The 26,383-nt window shown below is 45.8% G+C and overlaps 1 protein-coding gene across 6 annotated transcripts in view; it reads right to left on the bottom strand.

Annotated features, from left to right (window-relative positions):
• Positions 1 to 26,383, bottom strand: part of LOC146811881 (sulfotransferase 1 family member D1-like) — a 331,172-nt gene that overhangs the window by 102,398 nt on the left and 202,391 nt on the right. For all 6 annotated transcript variants that reach the window (XR_014966793.1, XR_014966792.1, XR_014966790.1 and 3 more), the window contains exon 4: positions 12,011 to 12,108. Coding sequence is in view for 2 of the 6 variants with exons in the window: in XM_085618839.1 (XP_085474965.1) it covers positions 12,011 to 12,108 (98 nt within the window). In the remaining 4 variants the exon portion in view is untranslated. The remainder of the gene's footprint in view (positions 1 to 12,010; positions 12,109 to 26,383) is intronic.

The raw sequence follows: 26,383 nt of genomic DNA, 5'->3' as shown, positions 1-26,383 counted from the left end.
CGGGTGCCTGGGAGACCTCCCCGTCGGATTGCCCCTCTGCGGCCAGTGGTCGCACGCCTCTTTAATGATAGGGACAGGGAAAATATTCTACAGGTGACACGAGCGAAGGGCTTGTCAAGAATGCTCAAGTGCATATCTATCCTGATTACACCTTGGAAGTTCAACGGCACAGGTCTTCTTTCATGGAAATAAAGAAGTGCCTCTGTAACATGGCATCAAATACACCTTACAGTTCCCTGCTACGCTTCAGCTAGCACATGAGGGCACCACTTCTTTTGTGCAACACCAGAGGATGCCTGGTCCACGCTAGAACACAGAGGCCTTACAACCTCATTAGGGGTAAAACAGCCCGCCCTCTTTATGGAAAATACAAAGACAACGCAAGCCACCAAACAGACGTCGACCCCAGGGCCCAACTAAAGAGCAAGCAGCCAAGGAGAGGGCTTGTGCGGTGGAAGACGTGGGGGGATGTGTTGCAGCTTCCTCTGCCCCACCCTCAGGTTCAGAGAACTGGCAAGCTGATTCTCCGGAGGGGTCTGCTTTGCCAATTGCTGCATTGCTGCGTGGCAGCCCGATTGTCACACTTCAGACGGCTGAGCACTTGATATGAACTGTATCTCTTAGTTTTGGTGGGTTGAGAATGATTTAGTATTATGTGTGCGGTAGCTGGGAGAAGTTGAGTACAAAATTAATGCTGAGCAGAAGGCGGAGGGTTGTGGCCAATTTGACGCAGACCTGCCACAGTCATAATATGACTGCTCCCACACTTATAAAGTACCACTGGTAAAGACTGTTACTTAGTGTTGTTAGTATTGCATTACAGTACCAATGGGTGGTAACCCAATGGTGAACCAGTATGGGAATGGGAGTTGGAAATTTCTTATGTTATCTTTTATTATTCCTAGTGTGGATCTTCCTTTATTTTAGTGGTAAATGTGACATGCTGCATTTGCTTGGGGATTCAGGAGGAGGGATCCAGAGCGGGGCGATGATGGGGGGGGGGTATCCTTATTTACAATATAATGGCCCTTAACATTAATACAGTGGGATCCAAACTTCTGTTGCTGACCTGGAATGTACGTGGCTTGGCAGAATACACAAAGTGGTACAGTGTCTATCACTATCTCCATAGACGTAAGATTCAGATTGCGCTCCTTCTGGATATGCATCTAACGTCATCAGAATTGGAATCTATGTGAAGGTGGTGGGGGGGTATATTCATAGGGACCACATATTCCAGATATGCCGGGAAGCAATAATCGGGGTGGTTCTATTGGTACTCCAAGAGTCACTGTGTACACAAATTGATCCAGACAGCCGTTACGCCATGTTGGAAGGTTTATCGGATGGTCTCCCCCTCTCACTAATATCGCTTTATGCACATAATACTAAACAAGCTCCCTTCTTGCAATCTTTGACCCCAACACTGTTGCGTAATGCACTAGCACCAAGTTACTGGGGAGGGGACTATAATTGCACCACGGACCTAAACCGCTCCTGCCCCCCAATGCTAGGACCACAATCGATATCTTTCTCACATCACTTACAGAGATGGGTCACTAATACCCAGGTGAAGGATGCATGGCACAGTGTGAACCCGGAGACTAGTGAGTTCTCATACTACTCTGGTTTGTACGACCTACATACCAGGATACTATGGGCTGAATATATTGGACATACTCTCTCATTGCCCTCTACAATTGCAACCGAGCTGGGGGAGATGCAGGCCCAAAATACCAATTTAGCGCCTTCCTTTGGAGGCACTCCATGACGCCCCATTCAGATCTACTCTTTCAGGGTATATTACCTCTTATTTTCAGGAAAACGAGAGGCTGTGCTCCATGGTTACACAATTAAGGTGGTTGATGTTACTAAACTAATCCTCCGTGGACCCAGCCCATCCTAGGGGAGGAGGCATGACACCTCTGCACAGAATGGGCTTTTTTTTTGGACCCAGAGAGCAGAGGCTCTCTACCTAGGGGTCCATAAAGATGTCTGGTGGTGGCAAATGGTTGGCAGCCATTCAGAAACCGCACAAAAGCTAGTTGTTTTTCAGGGGGCATCTCTAATTGAATGCATTTTACATTAAATCCCACACTGGCACCAGTGTTGGTTTAATATGCTGAGAAGTTTGCTATCAAACTTCCCAGGTTTCAGTGAAGCCATTATGGAGCTGTGGAGTTTGTAATGACCAACTCCCAGACCACATACTCTTTATGGCTTCACTGCACTTACAATGTCTAAGAATTGACTTAGGCACTGTAGGGGTACCGTGTCCATGCAAATTTATCCTCACCTATGCTCTAGTGCACCCTGCTAGAAGGGTGGCTTACTGAGGCTATAGGCAGTAGATTACAGGCATGGTACACAGGGATGTGTGCAGTGTTGACTCTTCACTTTCTCTGCACCAAAACTTGCAGCCTGCAATGGCAGTGTGTGGGTATTAAGGTACAGGGCACCTAAGGGTGGCACAATAGGTGCTGCAGCCCTTAGAGGCCTTCTCTGGTCACAGTGCCATTGGTACCCATGGTATCTTTTACAAGGGGCTTACCCATGGCCAGAGATAAGCCAATTGTGGGTCCAAAGGAACGGTTTTTGGAAAGAACACAGGCCCCAAGAACCTGATTGGTAGGGACCCAGGGCACATCAAGTCAAGTTGCAGCACTTGTCAGGCAAAAATTCAATGGGTAAGCATGCAAACAGGGACACTTTCCTATAGCAACCCATTGTACATCGATTTTTCAAAGGCCTTGTATATATGTTCTTTACTGCCCCTTTCATTATGCTTCAGTGGGACCTTAATTTGGTTCTCACTTTCCTAATGTGCGCTCCTTTCGAGCCACTGCATAATTGCCCCCTCCAGCTGCTGCCCATCAAAGCAGCCTTCTTAGTGGCAATTACATCTGGGAGGAGGGTGAGCAAGTTGCAGGCTATATTGTCAAAGACTCCATTTCTGGCAATATTCCCTGACAAATTTGAGCTTTGCGCTCGGGCTGCTTTCCTCCCGAAAGTGATAACTCCGTTTCATGAGGGGCAATCTGTTACATGGCCCACTTACTACACTCCTCATTTTTCAGCTGTTCTGTCACTTTCTTTCACTTCTGCACTTTTCCACTTTTTCCTCTTTTCTCTTTTGCACCTTTTTCTCATTGCGTCCCCGCCGCTGCTCGTCACTGCGGGCCCGCCCCTCTCCAGCGCCGCTTTCTAACTTCCTGCTTTTCCCACCTCCCAGCTGTCTACTCCTCCCCCTCACCCTACTTAATGGCAGCTGATGCACGGTGAAGGAGCAATCTTACTGACCTTGTCAGTAGGTAGCTTTCCCTCGCAGCCTTTTAGCTGTTGCCCCTGACCCTTCTAAATCCTGAGTTTGAGGCCCTCCTCCACCCGCAGGCACTCTCCTGCACCTCATCCTTGATGGTGCAGTAGGGAGCATCTCTGCTTTGCTGATGCTCTACCCTCTGTCTCTCTGCTTTCTGTCTTCTCTCTTGATCTCTTTTTTCCTCCTCTCATCTTTTTTGCTCTCTGTCACTTTCTATACTTTTCTGCCCTTCTGTCACTTTCTTACTGCATTGTTCTGCTCTTCTGTCACTCTCTTTCTGCTGTTCTTTCACTTTTCCACTTTCCACTTTTGTGCCTTTTCTTCACCGTGTCCCCATCGCTGCGTGTCCCCAGCAGCCCGCCCCCCCCCCCTCCAGTGCCATTTTCCCACTTCCCGCTTTTCCCACTTTCCAGCCGTCCAGCCCTCCCCCTCTTGCTACTTAATGGCGGCTGCTGCGTGACTGCTCAGCGGGTGCATGCAGCGAGCGCGCTTTGGCATGCCAAAGGCAAGTTTGTCTGCACCCGTCTGTGCCTGGACCACGCCCAGGACTATGGACTATCCACCGATACAACGCCAGCACCCTCCACACCTGACGCCACACAGCCTGCCGCTGGGCATCGCAGAATGACACCCAAGGCACTTTTTTCTTCCGTAACTGCAGCTGCACCTTCGCCTGTCACTGCACACCAGCCACACTCATCGAGCGACAGACAAAGACCAGAACCGGCTGTCTCAGCTGTATCCTGCTAAACACACACTCCCTTCACAAACAATCCATGGATATCTGGGACCTACTCGACTCCATCCACCCCGACATCACCTTCCTCACGGAAACCTGGATGAACTCCCCCTCCACCCCAGCTATCGCCACTGCCATCCCGTACAGCTACAAGATCATTCACAAGGACTGCATAAACAAACCGGGTGGAGGCATCGCCATCATACACAAAAGTACCCTCCGCCTCACCACCCACTCAGACGTCCACTTGACCAACACGGAGCACCTCCACTTCCAGATCCAGACCAACCTGAACACCACTCTCCATGGCACCCTCATCTACAAACCCCCCGGACCCTATCCATGCTTCAGCAACTCCATCATCGACTTCATCGCACCCCATGCTCTTGCCTCCACAGACTACCTCCTCCTCAGCCACCTCGACTTTCACCTGGACAACCCCAACAACAAGAACACCATGTCCCTGCTGGAACACCTCACCACCGTCGGACTCGAACAACTGGTCACCTCTCTACTCAGCAGAACACACGGCCGACACCATCTTCTCCACCAGCAATAACATCACCTTCAGCCACACCTCCGAGCTCCTGTGGACCGACCATCGCTGTGGCCACTTCTCCTTCACCAAGCCCACCATACACCTCCACGCAAACCTGTAGGGAAGTGGCTCTGTATACGCTGTTCCCAAATAGGTACAGTGTGTACAGAGTCCACAGTGCCCAGAGGTTTGACAGAGGCTAAAGTTAGATATAACCTTACTCTCTAAAGTGGTAGCTTGGTCGAGCAGTAAGGCAGTATCAAAGGACAGTGTAAAGCATTTGTTGTACACACTCAGTCAGCAAATGGTCTCACACACTCAAGAACTAAACTCTAGGCCAATGGTTTTTGTATAAAAATATGTAGTTGTTTTAATTTAGAACCAACAATAGGTATCAAAATATACTTTCTCAGATTGAGAGGCTTTAGATAAATACTTTTCAATAGGCAATAGACTTTGGAAGCAATAGGTACAGTTGTTGCAATAGGCAACACAATTTCAAACACAATTATACATTGAGCTCAATGAAAATTTCTAGTAAAATGCAATAGATTACTTTTTGGATAACTTTTCTTACCACAAGACTGGATCCTAGATTCAGTCCTGGGACAGTTCCTGTAAAAGCGTTTTGGGTACAGTAGTTATTGTTAAGGAATATTATTGTATTTTAAAAGTTGACACAAACTTTTTCAGCAAAAATCACCAATGTTATCCTATTGTAGGAAATTCACATAGCAGGTAAGTGGGGTTATAGTTACTTTTTCTAACTCAGTGTTGGATCCTGGATCCAGCACTGGGACACCTCCTGTAAACAGTTGAAAGAATGTGTTTTTGTTATACAGGCGATTTTTAATAAATATTTGTAAGCTTGCAAAATCAAAACTTAGAAAAGTTTTCAGCAAAAATCAGGCAATGTTATCCTATGGAAGGAAATTCAAGTTACCGGTAAAGTATGTTCTTGTTACTTTTGTAATCCAGTGCTGGGCTCCTAGGTTCAGCACTGGGACATCTATCTAAAACAGGTAAGTAATTACATTTTCATAGTTGGTGCGATTTTTAAAGAATATTTGTAGTTTGCAAAAATCGACTGAAATTTCACAGAAAACAGTCAATGGTTTTCTATGGAAGAAAATTGGGTTAGCGGTAAATATGGTTGTAATTACTTTTCAGGGTCAGTGCTGGGCACCAAGATCCAGCACTGGGATCTCTCCTGATAGCAGGTGAGTATTCTCATTTTCGTTAGTCGATTGATTTTAGGTGAATATTTTAAAGTTTACAAACTCCACACTTAAAAGAAATTTCAGAAGAAGCCAGTCAATGTTACCCTATGGAAGAAAAGTGAGTTATCGGCTTTTGGGTAAGTAATCGACTGGCAGAGTTAAGGTTCTGGGCATAGACTCAGGGGTCTCCCAGGGTCAGGTAAGTACAGTTGCTACACCCTCAGCGGCACAGGGGCAGCCGGGTGTAGAGTGAGTTAGGCCCAATGGTATCCTATGGGTTGCAGGGGGCCTTGGGTTGGTGGCTGCTAGCTAGCAGGCCACGTGGCTGTGGGAGCTGGGCCCCTGATCACTTACTCAGGACAAATGCGGAAGTAGGTTAGAGTAGAAGTTGCAGTGCCAGGGCCACTCGGGCGGCTGGGTGCAGGGTGGTTTTGAGCCGTCGGGGGCTCAATGGATTGCAATAGAGAAGCTCAAGAACGAACAAAGGCTGCAAGCTCGGGGACGAAGATTCTTCAGGTGCGACCACCACTTCAAGAGGTAAGTTGGGTAGTTGGAGGATAGGTAGGCACCCAGGAGTTGGGCACAGGTGGCCGCAGGGCGCCGGGTGCAGGGGTGCCCTTTGGCGTTGGGAAATCTTACCCTCTGCTGGTCGCGGTTGGAGGGGTCCCTGGTTCTGTGGCTGCAAGCGTCGTCAGGAGCGTCGAGGTGAGTCCTTGGGTTCTGTATTCGGGGTCACAGTCGCCGGGGGGACGTCCTCTGGGTCTTTGTCCACTCCGGCACAGGCCAGGCCTGGCGGGTGCAGAGTGTGCAGGTTTCGTGGTTCCTGGCTGCTGCCAGGGGTCAGTTACTTGCTTTGAGCAGTGCTTTGAGCAGTACCACTGCTCATGGGAGTCCCAGTTGCTCAGAGTCACAAAGTAGCCGGGTCCTCCAGGGTTTGTGAGGTCGCTGACCACTGGAGATGCCGGGGTTTAGCAGGAACAGGTTCGAGGGTCGACAGGCCGGTAGGGCTGGGGCCAAAGCAGTTGGTGCCTTCCTCTTGTTAGCAGCTGCACGGCGGGTCTTTTTGTCTCTAGATCTTCTTTGCTGTTTCGGAATCTGGCTCTAAGGAAGGAAGGTTCAGGGTGCCCCTAAATACTAAATTTAGGGGAGTTACTATTAGGTAGAGGGCAGGGACCACTGGGTCCCTGCGCTGGGGTGGGTACACCCCCTATCCTGCCACTCTCCTGTGGGAGGGGGGCAGCAGCCTAGTCCTGATTGGGCAGGGCTTCCAATCTTCAAGATGGCGAGAGCCCGGAGATGTGCTCCACCTCGCCTCCCCCACCTGAGGGGTGGGGTTGGCAGAGGCTGGCACACCCCCTTCCCTTCCTTGGGGTTTCCGGCCAGTCTTCCCACCAGAGTGGGTGTCAGAACCGGTAGGAGCACGTTGCTGGGTACAGCAAGTGGTCTGGAGAAGCTCACAAAGGCGGCATGCCTTTGAAGCTTCCCCTGCCCATCCTGGGGAAGGAGACCTAGCACCTCGCCCAGGATGTGCATTGTTGCAGGCCCAGGAGAGCGGATGGGTCTCTACCCAGGGGTCCAGCAACATGTCTGCTGTGTGGCAGCCTAGGCAGCCCCTCAGACAAGGCATGGATTGTAGGTTAGGTTCAGGGGGCGTCTCTAAGATGCCCTCTGTTGTGCATTGTACATTAAATCCCACACTGGCATCAGTGCGGGTTTAATGTGCTTAGAAGTTTGATACCAAACTTCTCAGTCTTCAGTGTTGCCATCATGGTGCTGTGGAGTTCGTGGTGACGATCTCCCAGCACCATATACTCTTAAATGGCAACCCTGCACTTACAGTGCCCAGGTATGGACCTGGGTACTGTAGGGGCACAGGGCTCATGCACCTGTACCCACACCACCGGCATAGGGCACCCAGCTAGAGGGGTGGCTGATGTATGCCAGGGCAGTGTGTGTTGTGGGCATGGCACACAGGGAGATGTGCCATGTCGACTCTCTGTTTAGTTCTGCACCCAGACACTCAGCCTGCAAAGGCAGTGTGTGTGTGTGTAGGGGTGCAGGGCCTCTAAGGGTGGCACAATAAGTGCTGCAGCCCTTAGGGACCTTCTCTGGTCACAGTGCCCTGGGTACCTATGGTACCATTTACCATGGGCTGACCTGTGGCCTGAGATGCCAATTGGGTTTAGGCTGTCATGCAGATTTAGGGAAGGAACACAGGCCCTGGGTACCTGATTGGCAGGAGCCCAGGGCACACTCAGTCAAAGTACATCAGCAATTCAGCAAAATAAAAAAGTGGGGGCATACCATGCAAGAAAGATGGCACTTTCTCATAAAACTGCTACCCTCGCAGATGTTGGACCAAGATCACCGTAGAACAGCTCACTGCCTCCTTCAGCAAAACTCCACCACCGATATCCGCAGACGTTAATACCTCAGCACGCACCCTCCACCGATGGATCTCCAACTATGCCGGCACACTGGATCTCCTCAAGAAAGCCCCAGGCAAGCGACACTCCATTAATACCAGCTGGTTCTCCCCTGCCCTTCATGAGTTCAGACGCATCTGTAGATGGCTCGAGAAGAAATGGAGGTTCAGCGAGATCCTGTAAGACCATTCAGCCTTCAAAACCACTGTCAGCGCATACCACCACCTCATTAGAACAACAAAGAAAGCGGCCCTACAAGAAAGGGTCAACGCCAACGCACTTAATAGCAGATAACTTTTTAGCCGTGGTCAAAGAATTTGACAAACCCAGCACAGAGACAGCAGACATCCCACCCTTCCAAGACCTCTGCAACAACCTCACAACTTCCTCCTCTGCAAGATTAAGCAGATATACAACAGCTTTGACAGCTTCGATACTGAAGACACTTTCACCCCAACCACATCGACCACACCCAATGACACTGGAAGCAGCAGATCCCACTCAGCTGGACTTCCCTCACTGCTGATAACACCCTCAAGATCATGAAGAGCATCCACTCCAGAGTACTCTCGGACCCCTGCCCACACCATATATTCAACAGAGATGGCACCTTCATCACCCCAAAGTCTGCTGCACCATTAACTGCTCCATCAACTTTGCCACCTTCCGAGGAGATGCAGAGATCAACCCCTTGCTGAAGAAACCATCTGCCGACCCAGTGGACCTCAAGAACTTCAGACCCATCTCTGCTCCCCATCCCAGCCAGGTTAATCGAGAAGGCCATCAATGCCCACCTTTCTGAGTTCATCGAAGCTCTCCACATCCTGGAACTCTCCCAATCCAGCTTCCAAAGCAACCACAGCACAGAGACTGCCTTCCTTGCAGCCACAGGTGAAGTACACATCTTTTTCAACTGAGGCGAAACTGCAGCCCTCCTCCTGGACCTCTCGGCCTCCTTCAATACTGTCTCCCACTGCACCCTATGCACAAGACTCCAGGACGCCGGCATTCGCAAGAAAGCCTTGGACTGGATCAGCTCCGTCCTCACCAGCTGAATACAGAGATTCAGACTTCCCCCGTTCTACTCAGATCTCACAGAGATCAGCTGCAGAGTGCCTCCACTCTCATCAACTTCTACATGGCCCAGCTCGCAGCCAATCGTCAGGGACCACAGACTCAACATCATCTCCGACGCAGACGACACCCAGCTGATTCTCTCCCTCCCCAACGAACCCACAGTCGTCATGAACAACTTCCATGATGGGATGAAGGCTGTCACAACCTGGATGAAGAACAGCTGCCTCAAGCCAAAGACCTCATCCTACACTCCAACCCATCCAGCTGGGACAACTCTTGGTGGCCTGCAGCACTTGTAACCCCCCACAGACCACGCACGAAACCTCGGCAACATTCTGGACTCCTCGCTCACCATGAACTGCCAGATCAATGCCATCTTATAATCCTGCTTCCACACGCTACACCTATGTTATGCCTGCTCCAAAAGATCTTCAAGTGGATACCCACCGAGTCCAGAAAGACAGTCACCCAGGCACTCATCAGCAGCAGACTAGACTACGGCAGCGCATTCTACTCCGGCATCACCCAGAAACTCCACAGGAAACAGCAGAACATTCAGAACGCCTCCGCCAGAATCATTTTAAATATCCCCCACCACAGCCACATCACTGGCCACCTGAAGGACCTCCACTGGCTCCCAGTCAACAAAAGAATCATCACCTTCAAGCTCCTCATAAACTTGTACAAAGCCATACATGAAGTGGGACCTGAGTACATTAACCACTGCCTCGCATTCCAAGCACCCACTAGAGTCCTCCGCTCCACCCAACTAGCTCTGGCCAACATCCCACATATCCACAAGACCACGGCCGGAGGAAGGTCCTTCTCCTACCTCCCTGCAAAGACCTAGAACACCCTGCCTCTCCACCTTAGGCAATCTCAGTCACTGCCTCAATTCAGGAAGGAGATCAAGACCTGGTTCTTCGACTCAACCACAGTGCCTTCGACGGATCAGCAGTGCCTTGAGACCCTTATGGGTGAGTAGTCCTACTTTATAAGACACTTGATTGACTAGTTAATTGATTGAAGGGTGAGGGGCGGTTTTGTTACTGGGGGCCAGTTCTGCAGCAGTGGTGCAATATAGCCCTCCAGTGACAAAAGCAGCAAGCAAGTGTTTCCAGACTCCTGGGGCCAGGCAGCACTTCCCCAGTGGCTGATCAGAGAAAATTGCCAGGACTGTCTTGGGTTCTCAGTCCGGCCCTTCCACTGGGTTCCTTTATCCTTTACACCTCGCTTAACCGACATCTACATAGGGTCTGGCATAAAACACACAAAGATCCAGATCCTTCTAGACTTTTCCAAACCATTCTTACACATGGGACTGGCCGTCGCTCTATAATATTGTTATTCAACTCCCTACATGGGGATGGGGAGTGCCCTTTACTGCTCTCTGGGCTTACTGGGACAAGACACTATGCACTATGCTCACCAATAAGAAGTTGGCGCAGTGCCTGGGGGTACCAAAATGCATTTCCTTGAATGCTAGACTTAAATACACCCAACTCAATTACCTTCACCACACATATCTTATGTCACACAGACACTCGCGTATGGTCATGCCCTCAGCTGACTCCTTATTGGGCTACGGTAGCAGCAGTACTCTGTGAAGCTGTAGGTCACACAGTGCATATAGACGGCCTTTATTATCTCTTAGGGATTAGTTCCCGTACAGCAGCACATAAAGCCACTAACAAATTTCTAGACCTTGCTTTGGTTTTTGCCAAGCTAAGGATAGCAATGAGTTAGAAATTGGTGGCGTCACTGCCCATCAAGCTGTGGCTCTACGATTTATGCACTGGCATTATAGCAGAACATGAGGTGTCACTTGTCGCTGGGCGGTCCGCTCGGTCACATCTAACACTCCAAATTGGCAGAGATATTTAGAGATGGCTGAATCTGGATAAGCAGGTGCTCATTCCTGAATGTGTGAGTGGTGGCGGTAGCACTCGCTGACCAGGGAAGCGAGGGTTACGATCCTGCTGGGCCCGTGCCCTGGGGCGTGCCTTCCCCACCTTCACCCCCTCTGCCAGCGATGAAGATGGTCTTACTTAATGACCCTGCAGACACCAACCTTCCCCTCCATGTACCCCATTTATCATTGCGCTACATGGCAGCCTCTAGCAGTCACACAGTTGTTTCTTCCACATTTTAATTGCTGTGGGTTACTTTTCGCAATGTTTAATATACAGCACCTGTCTCTAAGACTACAAATACACGTATACACGAAAACTGTGATACAGTGTACAATCTATGTATAATGTAAACTGTGATAGTCTTACTGTGGACAACTAGTGTACATTATAGTGGTATTGTATAAACCTGACAACTGTACCTAATGCTATTAATCCTATTGTTGTCAAATTATCAATAAAGATTTTCTTTTTTTTTTAAACAGATGGGGTCCCAAGAGAGCAGTTTGATTATGAAAACAAGCAGAAATTAGGCCTGGCCATATCTCCTCTAGACTGTACATAGTCAAGCTGTGGGAGGTCGCCACAAGGCCTCCCAAGATGTAAACAAAACCCAGTGTCAATTTGAAGGCTGAGTACAGAAGATGCAACAATATCTAAATGGGATAGAGGTTGATGCTACTGAGACCTGCAGATATCTCCCACCTCCGTGGTTGTATTAATCTTTTCCATGCGTCCCTTCACCCTCCTTTCGTCTCATTATCCAGCCAGACTTAGTTACCTTGCAGTTGTTTTTCCAGAAGGACTCAGGGATGAGATGGATAGGAAGGTGGGTCTTGATCAGTCGAGGAGACGGCAAGGCAGCTAACTGTTCGACCCCTGAAACAAAAGATCCAGGCATCAAACCGGACCAGCACAGTGGAGAGTTGGACCCCCAGTTTTATACACTGACTAATGGTGGGCTAAATTGTCATACCAAAAGCAGGAATATTGAATTTCAAGCATTCCCGAAAAAATGTGCCCTCCTACCCCAGTCCGGTGGGAGAGTAAGACACAGATGCTATCAAAGCGAAAAACTAGGTCATTCAAGAACCCTAATCTAGGTCAGAATTTATAGATCCCATGGCTGATCCTGGGGTCCTTTTGTAATGCTCCCAAGCTCTGTAGAGCTCTGGCTTTTGTGCCCAACAACTGTTGCATCTAGTGGCTGTGGAGGTGTTTGAATCTTAAAACCAGGTTATGACAATTCTTTTTTTCTGTTGAACGGTCACCTTGCCAGACACTGTGGTTGCAATCTGTGAAGACATGATGGCCACTCCCAATGCTACTCTCCTACTTCCACGGGTGGCTGGCGACATTTTAAAGTGGTGAGGTGTAAATGTCTGTCTTGAGTACCATGTGGCAGTGAGCCCAATTCTTACAATTCTGGAGACCAAAGAATGATCATTGCAGCAGGGACAGTAACCAACTGAACTACCTTAGCAAAAAGAATGAGTCTCAAAGGCAAACATTTCTGAGAGTAACAAGCTACAGATATTTGTACCTGGCAGACGAAAAAACAAATGACAAGACTTGCTGTCATCCATCAACCACTAAGAGTGGTGAGCAGCACAAAAATCTGATTCAAACGTTTACAAGCCGAATTTACATGTTTTTATCTAACACAAAAGAGATCCTTAGATACAAACCTTAATTAAAAATTCCAGACGTCTGAAAGAGAGTTGAGTGTCATTGAGCAGCACTAGCAGTAGGATACCTCCCGGTAAAATGTGAAAACCCTCACTTCGGTTACTTTTTTTAGAGAACGTAATGAAGTTATTGGGGAAATAAAAATGACTCCAAATTTGTGCAGCTTGTTTAGGCGGTGGGGATGTACAAACCTGATTAAATGTAATATCAATTGAGGCCTCCTGTCCATAGATATGTGGAGCAGCTTAGTTTGGCTCCACCCTTACATGTCACATATCTACGTTGATTTGTGCAGATTGGTGCTTATTTTATTTCTTGTGGTTTAAGATTCTAATAAAAAATTGAGTTTCAATGTATTTCTGAAATGTTCCATGATAAAACCATAATAGAATCATTTAAGGTGTGCATACTAATGTTGAAGATTTCTAGTAAACATGTGGTTCTTGTTCATAGAGATCCAAATGTTTTAAGATGTGCCACACAGTTATATGTAATCATGATTTTATACACATAATATCCATTATATGTAATAATTACAGATGTGCGTGCACCTATATTCAAAAGTCAAGTGCACTTTAACTCCTATACTAACTTAGCGTAATTAGATGCCATACGTTTCTGAGTTCCAATGTTTAAAAGTTCACGTGAGAATTGTTTTGCTTGCAAGTTCTTTCCTCTGCAGGTGCAGATACAAGGCTTTGTTAGTTAGTGAAAAGGAATTGTTTATTTATAGCGATAGTAAGGTATGGGAGGGAACCTTTGGCAAGGAGAAGACATCAAATAAAGTGGGAGACAAATTCTCATGGTGGAAAAGGGATGTGCAAGGCCAATTGACTGTACCCTACTGAAGGTGTGGGAGAAGAGCTGAATATTGCAATTTCTACAGGGGGAAAAAGTACTGGAGATGAGGACGTTGGCTACCTTGAGTACTGTGAAGCATATTTACAAGCCCTTATCGCCACCATAATGTCACTTTTTTGATGCTGTGGTGGTGGTGATACGGGCTTTACCTTATTTACACCTTTTCACGCTGTATTTAAAGTGAAAGGGGTGGGCAATGGGTGTTGCAGTGGGCGTTAAGCAGCATCACCCATTGATTTTGACGCTGTCCCATATTTACAAGAGTGGCGTAAATATGGGGCAGCATAAAAATTAAGACCAAAAAAAACTGGTGTTAACATGGCGCAAGAAGGAGAAATGCTTTATTTCTCCTAGTTTTTGCTGTTTCTGTGTGCTGCATTCTGCAGCACACATAGAAACCGCAAAACGCCACGCATGATTGCTTATGTGCAGGAAGGTAATTTTATATGTAGCACACATAGAAACCGCAAAATGCCACGCATGATTGTTTATGTGCAGGAAGGTCATTTTATATGAGAGGAAACCATTACCTAGACCTACACACTTTGAAGCGCTAAATGCATAGGAGTGAGTGGCACATGCTAGAGAGGAGAGATCAGGGTGAAGCCAGAAAAGTAGTGCGTACATATGCTGATGCTAGATAGACACATAACAGAAAAGGTGGAGAATAGATATGATGGAGAGAGCGAAGTTGTACCTTGCATTGACTAATGAAAAAGAGGACAGGGAGAAAGAAGGAGAAGAGACAAAGTTAAAAAGGAGCAGGCAAGAGGAAAGAGGATAGCGAAACAAGTGATAGTATTTTGGATGTGTTATTGCCAAAATGCCCACCTTCATACAATGAGCCTTACATTATGAGTGGGGGAAGCACTAATGTAAGTGCTCAGAAGGGAGTGGCTACCGCCCCAGTGAATGTGAATTCTAATGCGATGGAGGCTACTCCTGTGACTGTGAATCAAAATATGAGGGGAGGGGGCTCAGGAATGTGATTACCTAGCTCTTCCACAGCTCTCAATGCTCCAGATGTCCTTACTGTTCCTGTTACTATCGGTCCAGTGGTTCCTGTGTACATTCCTAACTCAGCAGGAGATTTGAGACATAATTTGGCTTTTCCAGCTAAATCACAAGTTTCAGGGAATTCCCCTATGAGTTCAGAAGCGGAAGGATTCGTCGCTTTAGTTCCAATGAATGCAAGTTCGCCTTGTGGGGTGAGTGTAGACCCATCGATGAATCAAACTAGATTTGGATCTTAAAGGACATTCCAGGGATTACCAGACATTGATACAATTACATGGGAACCACCTCTAAATGCAAATAGTAGTACACTTAAAGAGTGAGAAGAGCCCAAAGCTCCTAAGGGCCAGTCTAATCTAGGCATCCAAGAATTGGGTGAGTGGTTGAAAACTTTTAATGAAGCATCAAATGGAAGTGAAAGTACAGTTGAGTCAGGGAACAATCCGGTAAATCCTGAAGGTAAATTTGCTGGATGTAGTCAAATTGAAACTTGAGTCGGATGTCCTGAATTTGCGTGAATAGATGTTTTACAGCCAAATTAACTTTTGTTTATGAGCAAGGACGTTATGAGACAACACAGCAAGCTCATGATAAGCTAATTCACCTAGCCAAAGAGTATAAAGTAGATTTGGGGCAGACAAAGGCCTTACAAAAGAGCCATTGACTCTCTTTCTCTGATCAGGATATATAGAATTTGAGAATATCAGGGTTGAAAATGCAAATTTGAGAGTTGATCCAGAGTATTCGGATTTGTAGTACATTAGATAAATCGGAGGACAAGTGGTCAAGGAATAAGAGTATCCTTGGGTAATACAAATCCCTTGTCACCCATCCATCTTCTCAAAAGCTTAGAGGAAGGAATGAGACCTCTCAATAGGACAAATGGAGATACATTAGTATCCGCATTGGGAGTAGTGCGAACAGCCCAAAGAAGCTTTTCAATTTCTGCTTTGCAATTTAAGCTACTAGCTTTGGCCAGGTGCGCATTTTGTTTATTGACCCTATTAAAGCATTCCACAAGGCCATTACTCCTTGGATAGTACAAAGAGGTTTTGACATGCTTAATACCAACAGAATGCAGAAAATTGTCAAATTGAGTTGCAATGAATTGGGGTCCGTTATCAGTGAGGATTTCTTCGGGGACACCTTCCCTAGCAAAAAGAGATTTGAGAAATGTAATAATGGAAGTAGAGTCAGCGGTTTTTACCCACTTGACTTCTGGCCAACGACTATAAAAATCCACAAGAACAATGCCATACTCAGGTAAATTGCCAGATAAATACAAAGGACCCATGACATCCACAGCAATTTTAAACCATGGTTTATCTGGAACTTCAATGGCTTCAATAGGGGAAGGACAAGTTACTTGTGATTTCTCACTGGTGACACATTCCATACAACCCCTTAAAAAATGCTCCACCTGTTTGTCAAAGGCTGGCCACCAAAAATGTTTTCTTATTCTTCTCTTCATTGCATGTATACCTATACTGCCCTCATGAGCTAGAGTAAGGACTTTGTTTCTCATGGTTTCAGGAACAATTAGTAATGACGACCTGCACAATAAACCATTTACTATGGATAACTCATTAAAAATGTTTGTATTTGTATGCACAATTGTGTTCGTTAATATTATGAGACCATCCTTGGGCTAATAATTTGAAAATTTCCTTAAACTCTTGATCACTTTCGGAAGCTTCTCTCCACTCTCTCAACAATAACATCCTCGGATTGATCAAGAATAGAACACACCAATTCAAAATCATCATGTGTATCACTCATTTCATTGTCATTGTCTGAGGGTAACCTAGACAAACAATCAGCAAGTAGATTTCTTTTGCCAGGTACGTATTCAATTATGAAATTATGTTCCATAAGTCTGAACTATAAGTCAAACGAAAGGGTCCCCTTGGGTTCCTTGTATAGCATACAGTGCAAACCAATTCAAACTAACTGCATTCAATCAATACTCACTTATCAGCACCAAATAGAAACCAAGAGCATAATGTAAAAGAATATATCTTGTATCTTTATTCAATAAACAGATATCATAAAATGTATAAAAAAAAGTATAATGCATTTATCTCATTTGTGCACATATATTAAAAACATTACATTCATAGTACAGCGGGAGAACCTTATAATGTTCAAAAGAGGTCAAACTAACATCGGCTTGCTCTATATCAGAGAGCACTCCAAATACATGGAATTGAATATTGTTGTTGATTCCAATTTAATGTACTAAATCTATTCCATGTCTTCTCCTCCGACCCGATGTTTATAAGGCCTATTATGTTAGGACCAGGTGTTATCAGAATATTTCATTAAAAAAGCAACGCGTTTCGGTGGTATCGTAGTAATTCACCACCTTCTTCAGGCTCACAATAAATTCTAACATCTCCCAGATCATTATATCTTGGCGACTCCTTTAGTGATTTCGTTAGATACTTAAACCAAATCAAAAGCAACGTTAACCAAGGACCACAGCCTCATAGGTTAGAGCTGTATACTTGATCCAAAATGTCCTGACCACTGGAGCTATGGTCATAGATCAAAATATTTCAAGGAGTGGAGGTATAAGTTTCTTAAATATAACGATACTCCATCAAGAATATATTTTCTAAATGCCTCCGCAAATCCACCGGGACTAACCAGTCTCCGCACCTGCACCTGCTCCTATTATCCTCCCGTCACGAAGTCTGAACTGCCATCTTGCAATTCTGGGTGTGACTTTTCCTCCCCCTTTGGTTGTGAACAGGTTAGTAAGTGGTTTATGGTCAACACGTACAATACATTTTGAGCCATACAAGTAATGCTTGAAGTGAGTAATACCCCACCAACACGCAAGAGCTTCGAGCTTGATAACAGAGTAGGATGATTCAGCTCCATGTAAACTCCTAGAGGCAAATGCAATTACCTCATCCTTGCCCTCTCTGTTTTGTAAAAGAACGGTACCTAAACCCTTTTCACTGGCATCGGTCATGATTATGGTTTTGTCACAGAGATCAAATGCTTTAAGGGGAATGGCATGAGCAACTTCATGCTTAATTAGATTAAATTCTTTGGTACATGTGTCATTCCAAGAAAAACTGACATTCTTCTTGAGAAGAGACCTAATGTTGAAAGTTTTTGAAGCACGGTTGGGTATGAAACGAGAATAGAATTCAATAAGACCCATAAAGGACCTTAATTGGTCTTTGTCACTGGGAATTTCGAAATCCTCAATGGCCTTGACAAGGCTGTGTTTGGGTTGTACGCCATCAGCTGATAACATATACCCTAAATAATCTACAGTAGTGCGATTAAGTTTACACTTGTCAATGCCGAGGGTAACATCATTAGACCTTAACAGAGATAAAACTTGGCACAGTCGGTTATTATGCTGAATTAAAGGGGTGATAAAGGAAGTAAGGTGCCTAGAATCCATATGTAATTCAATTTGATGATATGCAGATGACATATCGAGTACGCTGAAGAACTTGGCACCATTGAGAGAAAAAGTCATCTGTGTGATATTGGCAAGAGAATGTTGATCTATCCATATATTTTTGTTTAGATCTCGTAAGTCTACACACATGCGTAGATTACCATTAGCTTTTCTAGCTAGAACAATAGGAGACACCCAATTGGAGGATTCAATAGGTTCAATTACGTCACTCGAACACAATCTATCCAACTCTTTTTTTAAGATCTGTTTGTAATGCTAGTGGCACTCTTCTAACCTTGTGTATCACGGGTTGGGTATTGTGTGTTAATTTAATCATGTGCTTAAAACCTTTGAAAAGACCCAACTCTTTCTTAAACACTTCTGGGTTTGATACTTCCCAGGAACTCGGTTGGAAATTTTGGACCTGGAAGAAATCTTTTCTTAACATCACCTATTGAAGATTTTTTGGATCGAGAATGATGCCGAGATTGCCTTGATCTCCCCATCCAAGAAGACATGCCTCATCTTTTGCTACATAAATAATACCTTTGGATTTAGTATCTCTGAATTCTATATTCGCATTTAACTCACCAACGACATCAATGGGTTTTTCACCATAACCACTGGGGCATACACAAGAATGATTAAGTGTTTGCTTGGAAAAAGATTTTTTCCAGGGTGTTTCACTTATTAAAGTGAAAGGAGACCCAGAATCTGCTAACATTTGTACATTTACACCATTGACAATAATAATACAGACCTGATTGGCCCATTTGTAGATGCTGAAGTAGATGGCCACCCCGCGATATGTTTGATTGACACTGGTACTACCTGCTATACTGTAAGAACAGTGGAGGTTTCAAACCTACCCCTCTCAGCAAGAAGAATCCAAGTAGAATGAGTGGTGAATAATCTGTTGTCAAGTCCGTTGACAGAAGAGGTTCCTGTAAAAATTAGATCCTTTGCTGCAAATCATCAGTTTGTGGTGTGCGATTCGAGGCCTGTGTGTCTTTTGGGATGTGACTTTTTGTGCAAGTTAAATTGCATAATCTACTGCACACTCAGAGGCATAGAACTTCAGACAAATGATGAGGACATTGCATTCAAGGTAGCAAATCAGGATTTAACTGTTACATTGTTCCCCATGGTGACAGTTGATGAGTTGCCCTTAGATCTCAGAAATACTCTGAAGATGGATGTCTGGGATTTTTCTGGAAAGGATATTGGACTCATTAAAGGAGTTGAGCCTGTCTGTATACAAGTATGGCCTAATGCTGAGTACCCAAGAAACTACAGTGCAATTTAACTCCTGAAGTGATTGCTGGTATTACTCCAATGATTGAGAACATGATCAAACAAGGGATTTTAAAGAAATCAGTGGTAGTCATTGTAACTCACCCATTATGGGGTGGCAGAAGCCAAGCGGTGAATACCGCAATCTGCAGGACCTGAGGAAAATCAACAGTATCGAAGTTCCAGGTTGTCCTGTGGTACTGAATCTAGCTGTGATATTATTTCAAATTATATGTGAAGCTGAATGATTCACTGTCATTGACCTTTGTCACGAATTCTCCTCCCTGTCGCTGTACGAGGACAGCCAGTTTCTCTTTGCATTCCGGATCGGCAGTCGTGTTTTGGCATGGTGCTGAATTCCTCAAGGGTATACAGAGAGTCCATCCACCTTCAACTAGCTCTTGAAAAAGAATCTGGAGTCTTTGATCATGTTCTGCAAATCAGTGTTGGTCCAATACATTGATGACCTACTGATTGTGTCAAACACTTGAGAAGCTTGCAAAGTTGATACTATTGCTTTGCTGAACCATTTGGCCAAGATCCAGTGGCGGCTCCTCATGGGAGTGCTGCGGGGAGGTGGGGCGGGAAGGGGCAGGGTGGGGGCTAGTAAACTCCGGCTTACAGCCAAACAGAGTTAAGTAAGTAAATAAATAAATGAATTACATTGCGCGCTGCATCGCCGATTTGGCATTGCAGCGCGCACAATGTAATTCGTTTTATTTATTTATTTACTTACTTAACTCTGTTTGGCTGTAAGCCAGAGTTGACTACCCTCCACCCTGCCCCTCCCCGCCACTGCCAAGAACAGACATAAAGTGTCCCTGAATAAGTTGGGTACTGTTTCACAGAGGTCTTGTATCTAGGACATCACATTGTGAGAGGTGCAAGGAAGGTGTTGCTGGAAAGAATCTTGCCAATGAAGCAATGAATCCGCCAACGACCTGAAAGAAAGTAAGGATGTTTTTGGTAATGGTTGGCTACTGTCATCAGTGGCTACTCCACTGTTCCCTAGTGACCACGCCTTTGCAGAGGCTGAAACACAAGGATGTGTTGGATTTGGTGCCTTGGGACAATTAATGTTTGGTTGCATTCCTGGAGTTGAAAGAAAGACCCTGACGTGCCCTGGCTCTAGGAATACCTGATTACAACAAAGCATTTTTTATTTTCTGCAGAACGAGGGAGAGTTACACTCTCTCAGTGCTAACACAAACTCACAGAAGTACAATTTTTTTGGCTACATTAGGTCCCATAGCCTCAGGGTTGCCTGGATGTCTGAAATCCATGGCAGCCACAGGTTTCAGTATTGAGAGGTGCCAGAATATTGTGATGGGTCACCCTTTGACTATTTATGTTCCACATTCTGTCAAAATTCTGTTGACTAGAACTCGTGCACAGCACCTTGCGCATAGCCGGCTTACTAAGTACAAGCAAGTTATTCTTGCAGTGGAAAATTGAACCCCTCTACTTTACCGCCCCTTGATGATTGTAATGTTGATTCTGATGAAGTAGAACATAACTGTCTCACTCTTACTGAACTGTGCACCAAGCCAACACCAGATATACAAGATGAACCACTATCTGAATCACATTATTCCCTCTTTGTGGATGGCTCATGTTTGCAAGACCAAGAGGGAACTCAGATAGCTGCCTATGCAGTCTGTACTGTCTCAGGGATAGTGGAAGCTGCCTGGTTACATGGAGTATTCTCTGCACAGGCATCCAAATTGATTGCCCTTACCAGAGCATGCTGCTTTTCAGACTAGCTGAAGGTGATGATTTTTACTGATAGTCAGTATTGCTTTGGTGTTGTGCATGACATCAGACACTTATGGTCTAAAAGGGGCTTCATGACCTCATCAGGTTCCCCCATTTGCGATGGAGAGCAAGCACGTAAACAGTACTTTGGCTGTTTAAGGCTTTGCAGTTGTGAAATGTTCCACACATTGCTAGGGAGATGATCATGTGACCTTTGGCAACAGATATGAAAAGGAAGTCACAGAATACTATGCTCATAACGCTTGTATGGTTAATGGGGAGTATACCAATGAGGGGGCAGACGAAATCCATTACAACATTTTGCTAACAATTGCTGATACTTGGGAGGAAGTTAAGAGGTTGCAAGAAGAATTGACAGAGACAGAATAGCAGAGTTGGGTAAAGGCAGGTAGTGTAAAGAGAGATGATGACATTTGGGTTTCAGGAGTTGGAAGCCCTGTGTTGCCTAATAGTTTGTCGCCACCTATGGCTAGGCATTATCATGGACCAATGCATGTGGACAGAGATGCCATGGTGCGGTTGTTTTGGCAGACATGGTTCAATCCTAAATTCAGATTGATGGCAGAAGCTTTGCATCACAGGTATGTTGTTCGTCAACAGATGAAGGTAGGGAAAAGAACTGCAGTTACACTGAGTCACATTGGGAGGTCAGGAGGTCCCTTCGAAAGGATGCAGTTAGACTTTATTGAGATGCCTGTGTGCAATGGGCTGAGATACGTCCTGGTGGTGGTGTGCATTTTTTTACATTGGCTTGAAGAATTAGGGGAAACTGGATTACAGTCTCACTGTAGCTAAGCTGTTGTTGAGTGAGCCTATCCCCAGATATGGATTTCCGATTTGTCTGGAGTCAGACCCAGGAACTCATATTAATAATGAGAATGTTGTGTGCAGCATTACAAGTGGAGCAAAGACTACATTGTAGTTATCGACCTGAGGCTTCAGGCATTGTGGAACAGGTCATTGGTAAGGGTGGGCGCACAAGTCCGTTCCGCCCACGGAATGTGCGGAGATTTGCCTTTCCGCCTTCCGCGATAATAGGCAGAGGAACAAGGCAAATCTCCGCACACTCGGGCATAAAGGAAATTGCTTTTTTAATGTATTTAATACTGCGGGCGGGAGGCAGGCGGGATGTGCGTAACAGAACTATGTGGAGATTGCAGAGATTGGTTCCATCTCTGTGCCTCTCAGCGTAGGTCCCTTACGCACATTATGCCCACCCTTAGTCATTGGAACTCCGAAATCCTGATTGGCTAGAGTCTCTGCTTCAACATCTCTGAAATGGCCCAATGCTTTGCCAATTAAGGATTTCAAGCAGTTGGTTCAAGCGCTTGTCTTACCGAGGCTAGACAATGGCAGTGCAACCCTCTGTGGCCTGCCCAAATACACCCTGGCTCTGCTAAGGGCCTCACTGAACGCGGCTGCTAGACTGGTTATAGGCACGCAACGAGCGCATATCGCCAGTACTAAAAATTCTAAATTGGCTCCCCTATGAAGCTCGAATCCAGCTAAAAATTGCCACGATGACGCACAAAGCTATCCACTTCAATACGCCCAGGTATCTGGCGCAAAAACTTGAACTATCTTGTGGTGTAAGAGAATCTAGAAGCGCTACTACCTTACTCTTGAAACCACCTATCCTGAACAAAAAGAGAACCTCTAACAGAGCCTTCTCCGGCGCGGCTCCAAAGATCTGGAACTCTCTTCCTCCAGAAATACACAGAATCACCAGAACAATGGTGTTCAAACTGGAAGCCAAAAGATTCCTGATGAATAAACTCCTTCAGTAATTGGGCTAACCCCTTGGCCCGTTGACATTGTTCCTACTTCCATTGTTTCTACATTTACAACTATACTTTTTTTATTTTTTATTTTTTTTTATGGACATACTGTGTACACTGTCTTCTGTTCAACATAACTTATATGTGATCTTGTATTCACTTTACGATTCATTTGTGTTTTCATCCTGTGGTTGTTACTTTATTAGCTTCCAGATCTAGTTTGAGTGTAAAGCGCTCTGATATCCCTAGGGATCTTGTTCGCGCTATATAAAACGTTATAAATAAATAAATAAATAAAATATTGTGTTGGTGAGTCTTCGCAGTGTACCTGATTGGAGGACAGGATTGTTGCCCCACGAGATTATGACAGTTGTACCTGCAAATGCGCTTGTCAAGATCACAGATTAAATGATTCTTGATTATTACAAAGGATTGGCTGATGTGGTGCATTCTGTGTCTCATAAGGATGAAGCAGCCCCTGCCACTCCTCATCAGGAGCAGTGCCATGACCTTAGTCCAAGTGACTGGATTCTGGTGAAAAAGCATGCAAGGAAGAGTTGCCTGGAACCTAGTTGGCGTGTTCCCTACCAAGTGATTCTGGTCACCACAACCACTGTAAAGTGTGAAGGTCTCCCAAATTGGGTGCACGCTGCCCACACTTGCAGAGTTCAGAATCCCCTTGATGAAATTACAGCACCTCTCCCAGAATTGCCAGAGGTGGTCGAGAGACCACAGGAGCAGGTTAGTCAGGCTGTAGGGAACCAGTCAGAGCCTGAAACAGCACTAGATCGGTCTTAGGGGTTCTTGATAAGTCGACAGGTGGAGCGAAGTAAGAGAAACCTTCCCAGAGGTGGTAAATGAGGGAGAGTCAGACCCTAACAAAGGGCTTAGGGGTTGATTACGATGGCGGTCGGACTTTCGTCCGACCGCCATCGTTGCAGTAGTGGAACCATCTGCCTGTATAACGGCGGTCTCATACGTTCAACTACAATGCGACAGCCACTGTGGCAGTCGCATTGTGCATGTTTACAATTGCGGCAGGTGCTGCTGGCTGCAGCACCCCCGCAATAGTAAAAATGCATGTTTTTCATTTCCCTGCACTGCGTGGCAGGCACCACGCGGTGCCTGCCACTCACTGCAGGTAAATGCAGGGGGTACCATGGGTATCCCCCCAGTACAACTACACCACCCCCAACACAACAGGGGCCCGCAACGGGCCCCCAAACCCAATCCCCGCCAGCCTTTCCATGTTGGGTCCACCGCCATGGAAAGGCTGGCTGACGCCCGTATCGTATTATGGTGGACGGTGCCTGCTAGGCACCACCATTTACCCTATCTGGACCGCCCGCCAAGAAATCGGTCTGACTGCCTGTGGCGGTTCCATGGCGGACGTTCTTTGGGTCCGCCACAATCGCAGTGTGGATCCGCCCGCCATCCTAATATGGCGGGCGGTCATGTTTAATGGCGGATGGATTGCCACCGCGCGGTTAGCGGTGGCGGTCCTTTCACCATCATAATGACCCCCTTAGTGTTCCGGAGCCGCCAGTGGAGGCAAGAGAGCGTTGGCACAGAAGGCAAGAAAGGGGGAGACTGCAGCTATATGACTGAACGCGAACCTCCAACAATTCCTGAAATGTCAGAAGTATCTGATTTGGGTGGTGATGAAGGTGGAGGGCCTGCTTTGAGGAGATCAAAGAGATTGAGGGTGCTGTGTCAGAGATCCTCTTCTCCTGAATGGACATACTTTGCTGCAGATGACCGAGGGATGGCATTTGGAGAATTCCGGGGCAGTATTGGAGATTCATCTTCTATTGCATGATTTTCAGTACCAATTGCCAACAAGAATTAGCCATGTGAGATATGTTATCCTGGATATGATTGACTTCCCTTTGTTGGATGCGAGAGAACTTCCTGTGCACCTGTATGAACTAACATGTTCCCTTTTGGAAATAATAATCAATGAACTGTTTGTTATGAGAATACTTTGGGGCTATTTGTTTATCTACTAGTGCTAAGAGACTTTTAATAGACTTCTGAAAGAGAAAAGAAGATTACATTAGGCCCAAGCAGTGAAGAACTGTTGAGTTGCCTCTTAGAAAAGTTGAAGATCGACAGAGAAGACTCTGCTGCTGCTATTCTTCACCCACTCGTCTGATTTTAGTGAAGTTATGGAAACGAATTCATATTTATGTAGACATAGGTACATACTCGGGATTACCTTCTTAGTTATAGTCACAGTACTAATTTTGTTGCTTGTAGGACTATATTCCCTTACGCCTAAGGCAGTAGATGAGAAGGCTAAGTCTAAATCCAAATCATCAAATGTAGCTGATAAAAGCCTTTATTTACTAGATGATCGAGATTTACATACAGATTTATCTAGAGGAGATTACACTCTGAATGCACTAGATTGCTTTACGAACATGTCGACATCATGGCTGCAAAAGATCGCTACGTATGCATGCAATTGCCTTCACCAGTGGCTGAAGGCATAACCTATCACCATAGAAACGTGTTTCTTGTAGTTGTTTATTGAGTCATCTCTGTAGGCAGGTTCATTTTCAGTATTATGATTCGAATTATGATTTCATTCTCTCGGACATTCCTATGTTTAAACATTTGAATAAACATGCACATTCCCAAATAAGTGATAAGGTTCGAGGAAACTTTGTTGTCATCAAAACATTAGACCACTTATGCCCCTAGATATAATTTAAACTTGTTTGTTAACTGATGTTGAGAAAACATTTTTAGATCTAGTAGAAGGTATGTTCTGAGCAGTATTAGCTAATGTCACTGGATTAAAGAGGATACCCAAATGGTCTCAAGAAAATAAGGATCATCAGATAGAAAGGAGTACAGGAGCATTATCCTTAGATTGGCAGCATGCAGGGAAATTATGTATACAGAACGCTACGAATGAGTTGGATACTTTGGGCCTATTAGGATCTCGGCTGATCGCTGATCCACCCGCCAATTGTTCCTGTGCCACCCCCTGCCATATTAGTATGGTGAGGGAACCGCGGCAGACGGAAAGACCGTCCGCCGCTTTTCCGCCGGTCGGATTGCCGGCCGGGCGGAAAAGGCAGACATATTATCATGTGCAATTTGAAAGGCCTTTCCATGGCAGCGATGCCGCCATGGAAAGGCCGGCGTAAAATGCTTTGGGGGCCCGTTATGGGCCCCCAGGGAGTTGGGAGGCTGCACTTTGGGGGGTACCCTCCATTGGCATACAAAAGGTTTCAGGCACGGCACGGTGCCTGTCACGTTGCTCAAGCCAATGTACAACATGCATATTTTATATTGCGGCGGGTGCTGC

This window comes from Triturus cristatus, chromosome 7 (assembly GCF_964204655.1).
Source record: "Triturus cristatus chromosome 7, aTriCri1.1, whole genome shotgun sequence".
Lineage (NCBI taxonomy): Eukaryota > Metazoa > Chordata > Amphibia > Caudata > Salamandridae > Triturus > Triturus cristatus.
The sequence above is the reverse complement of the archived record's forward strand: the minus strand, read 5'-3'. Positions and strand labels throughout refer to the sequence as shown.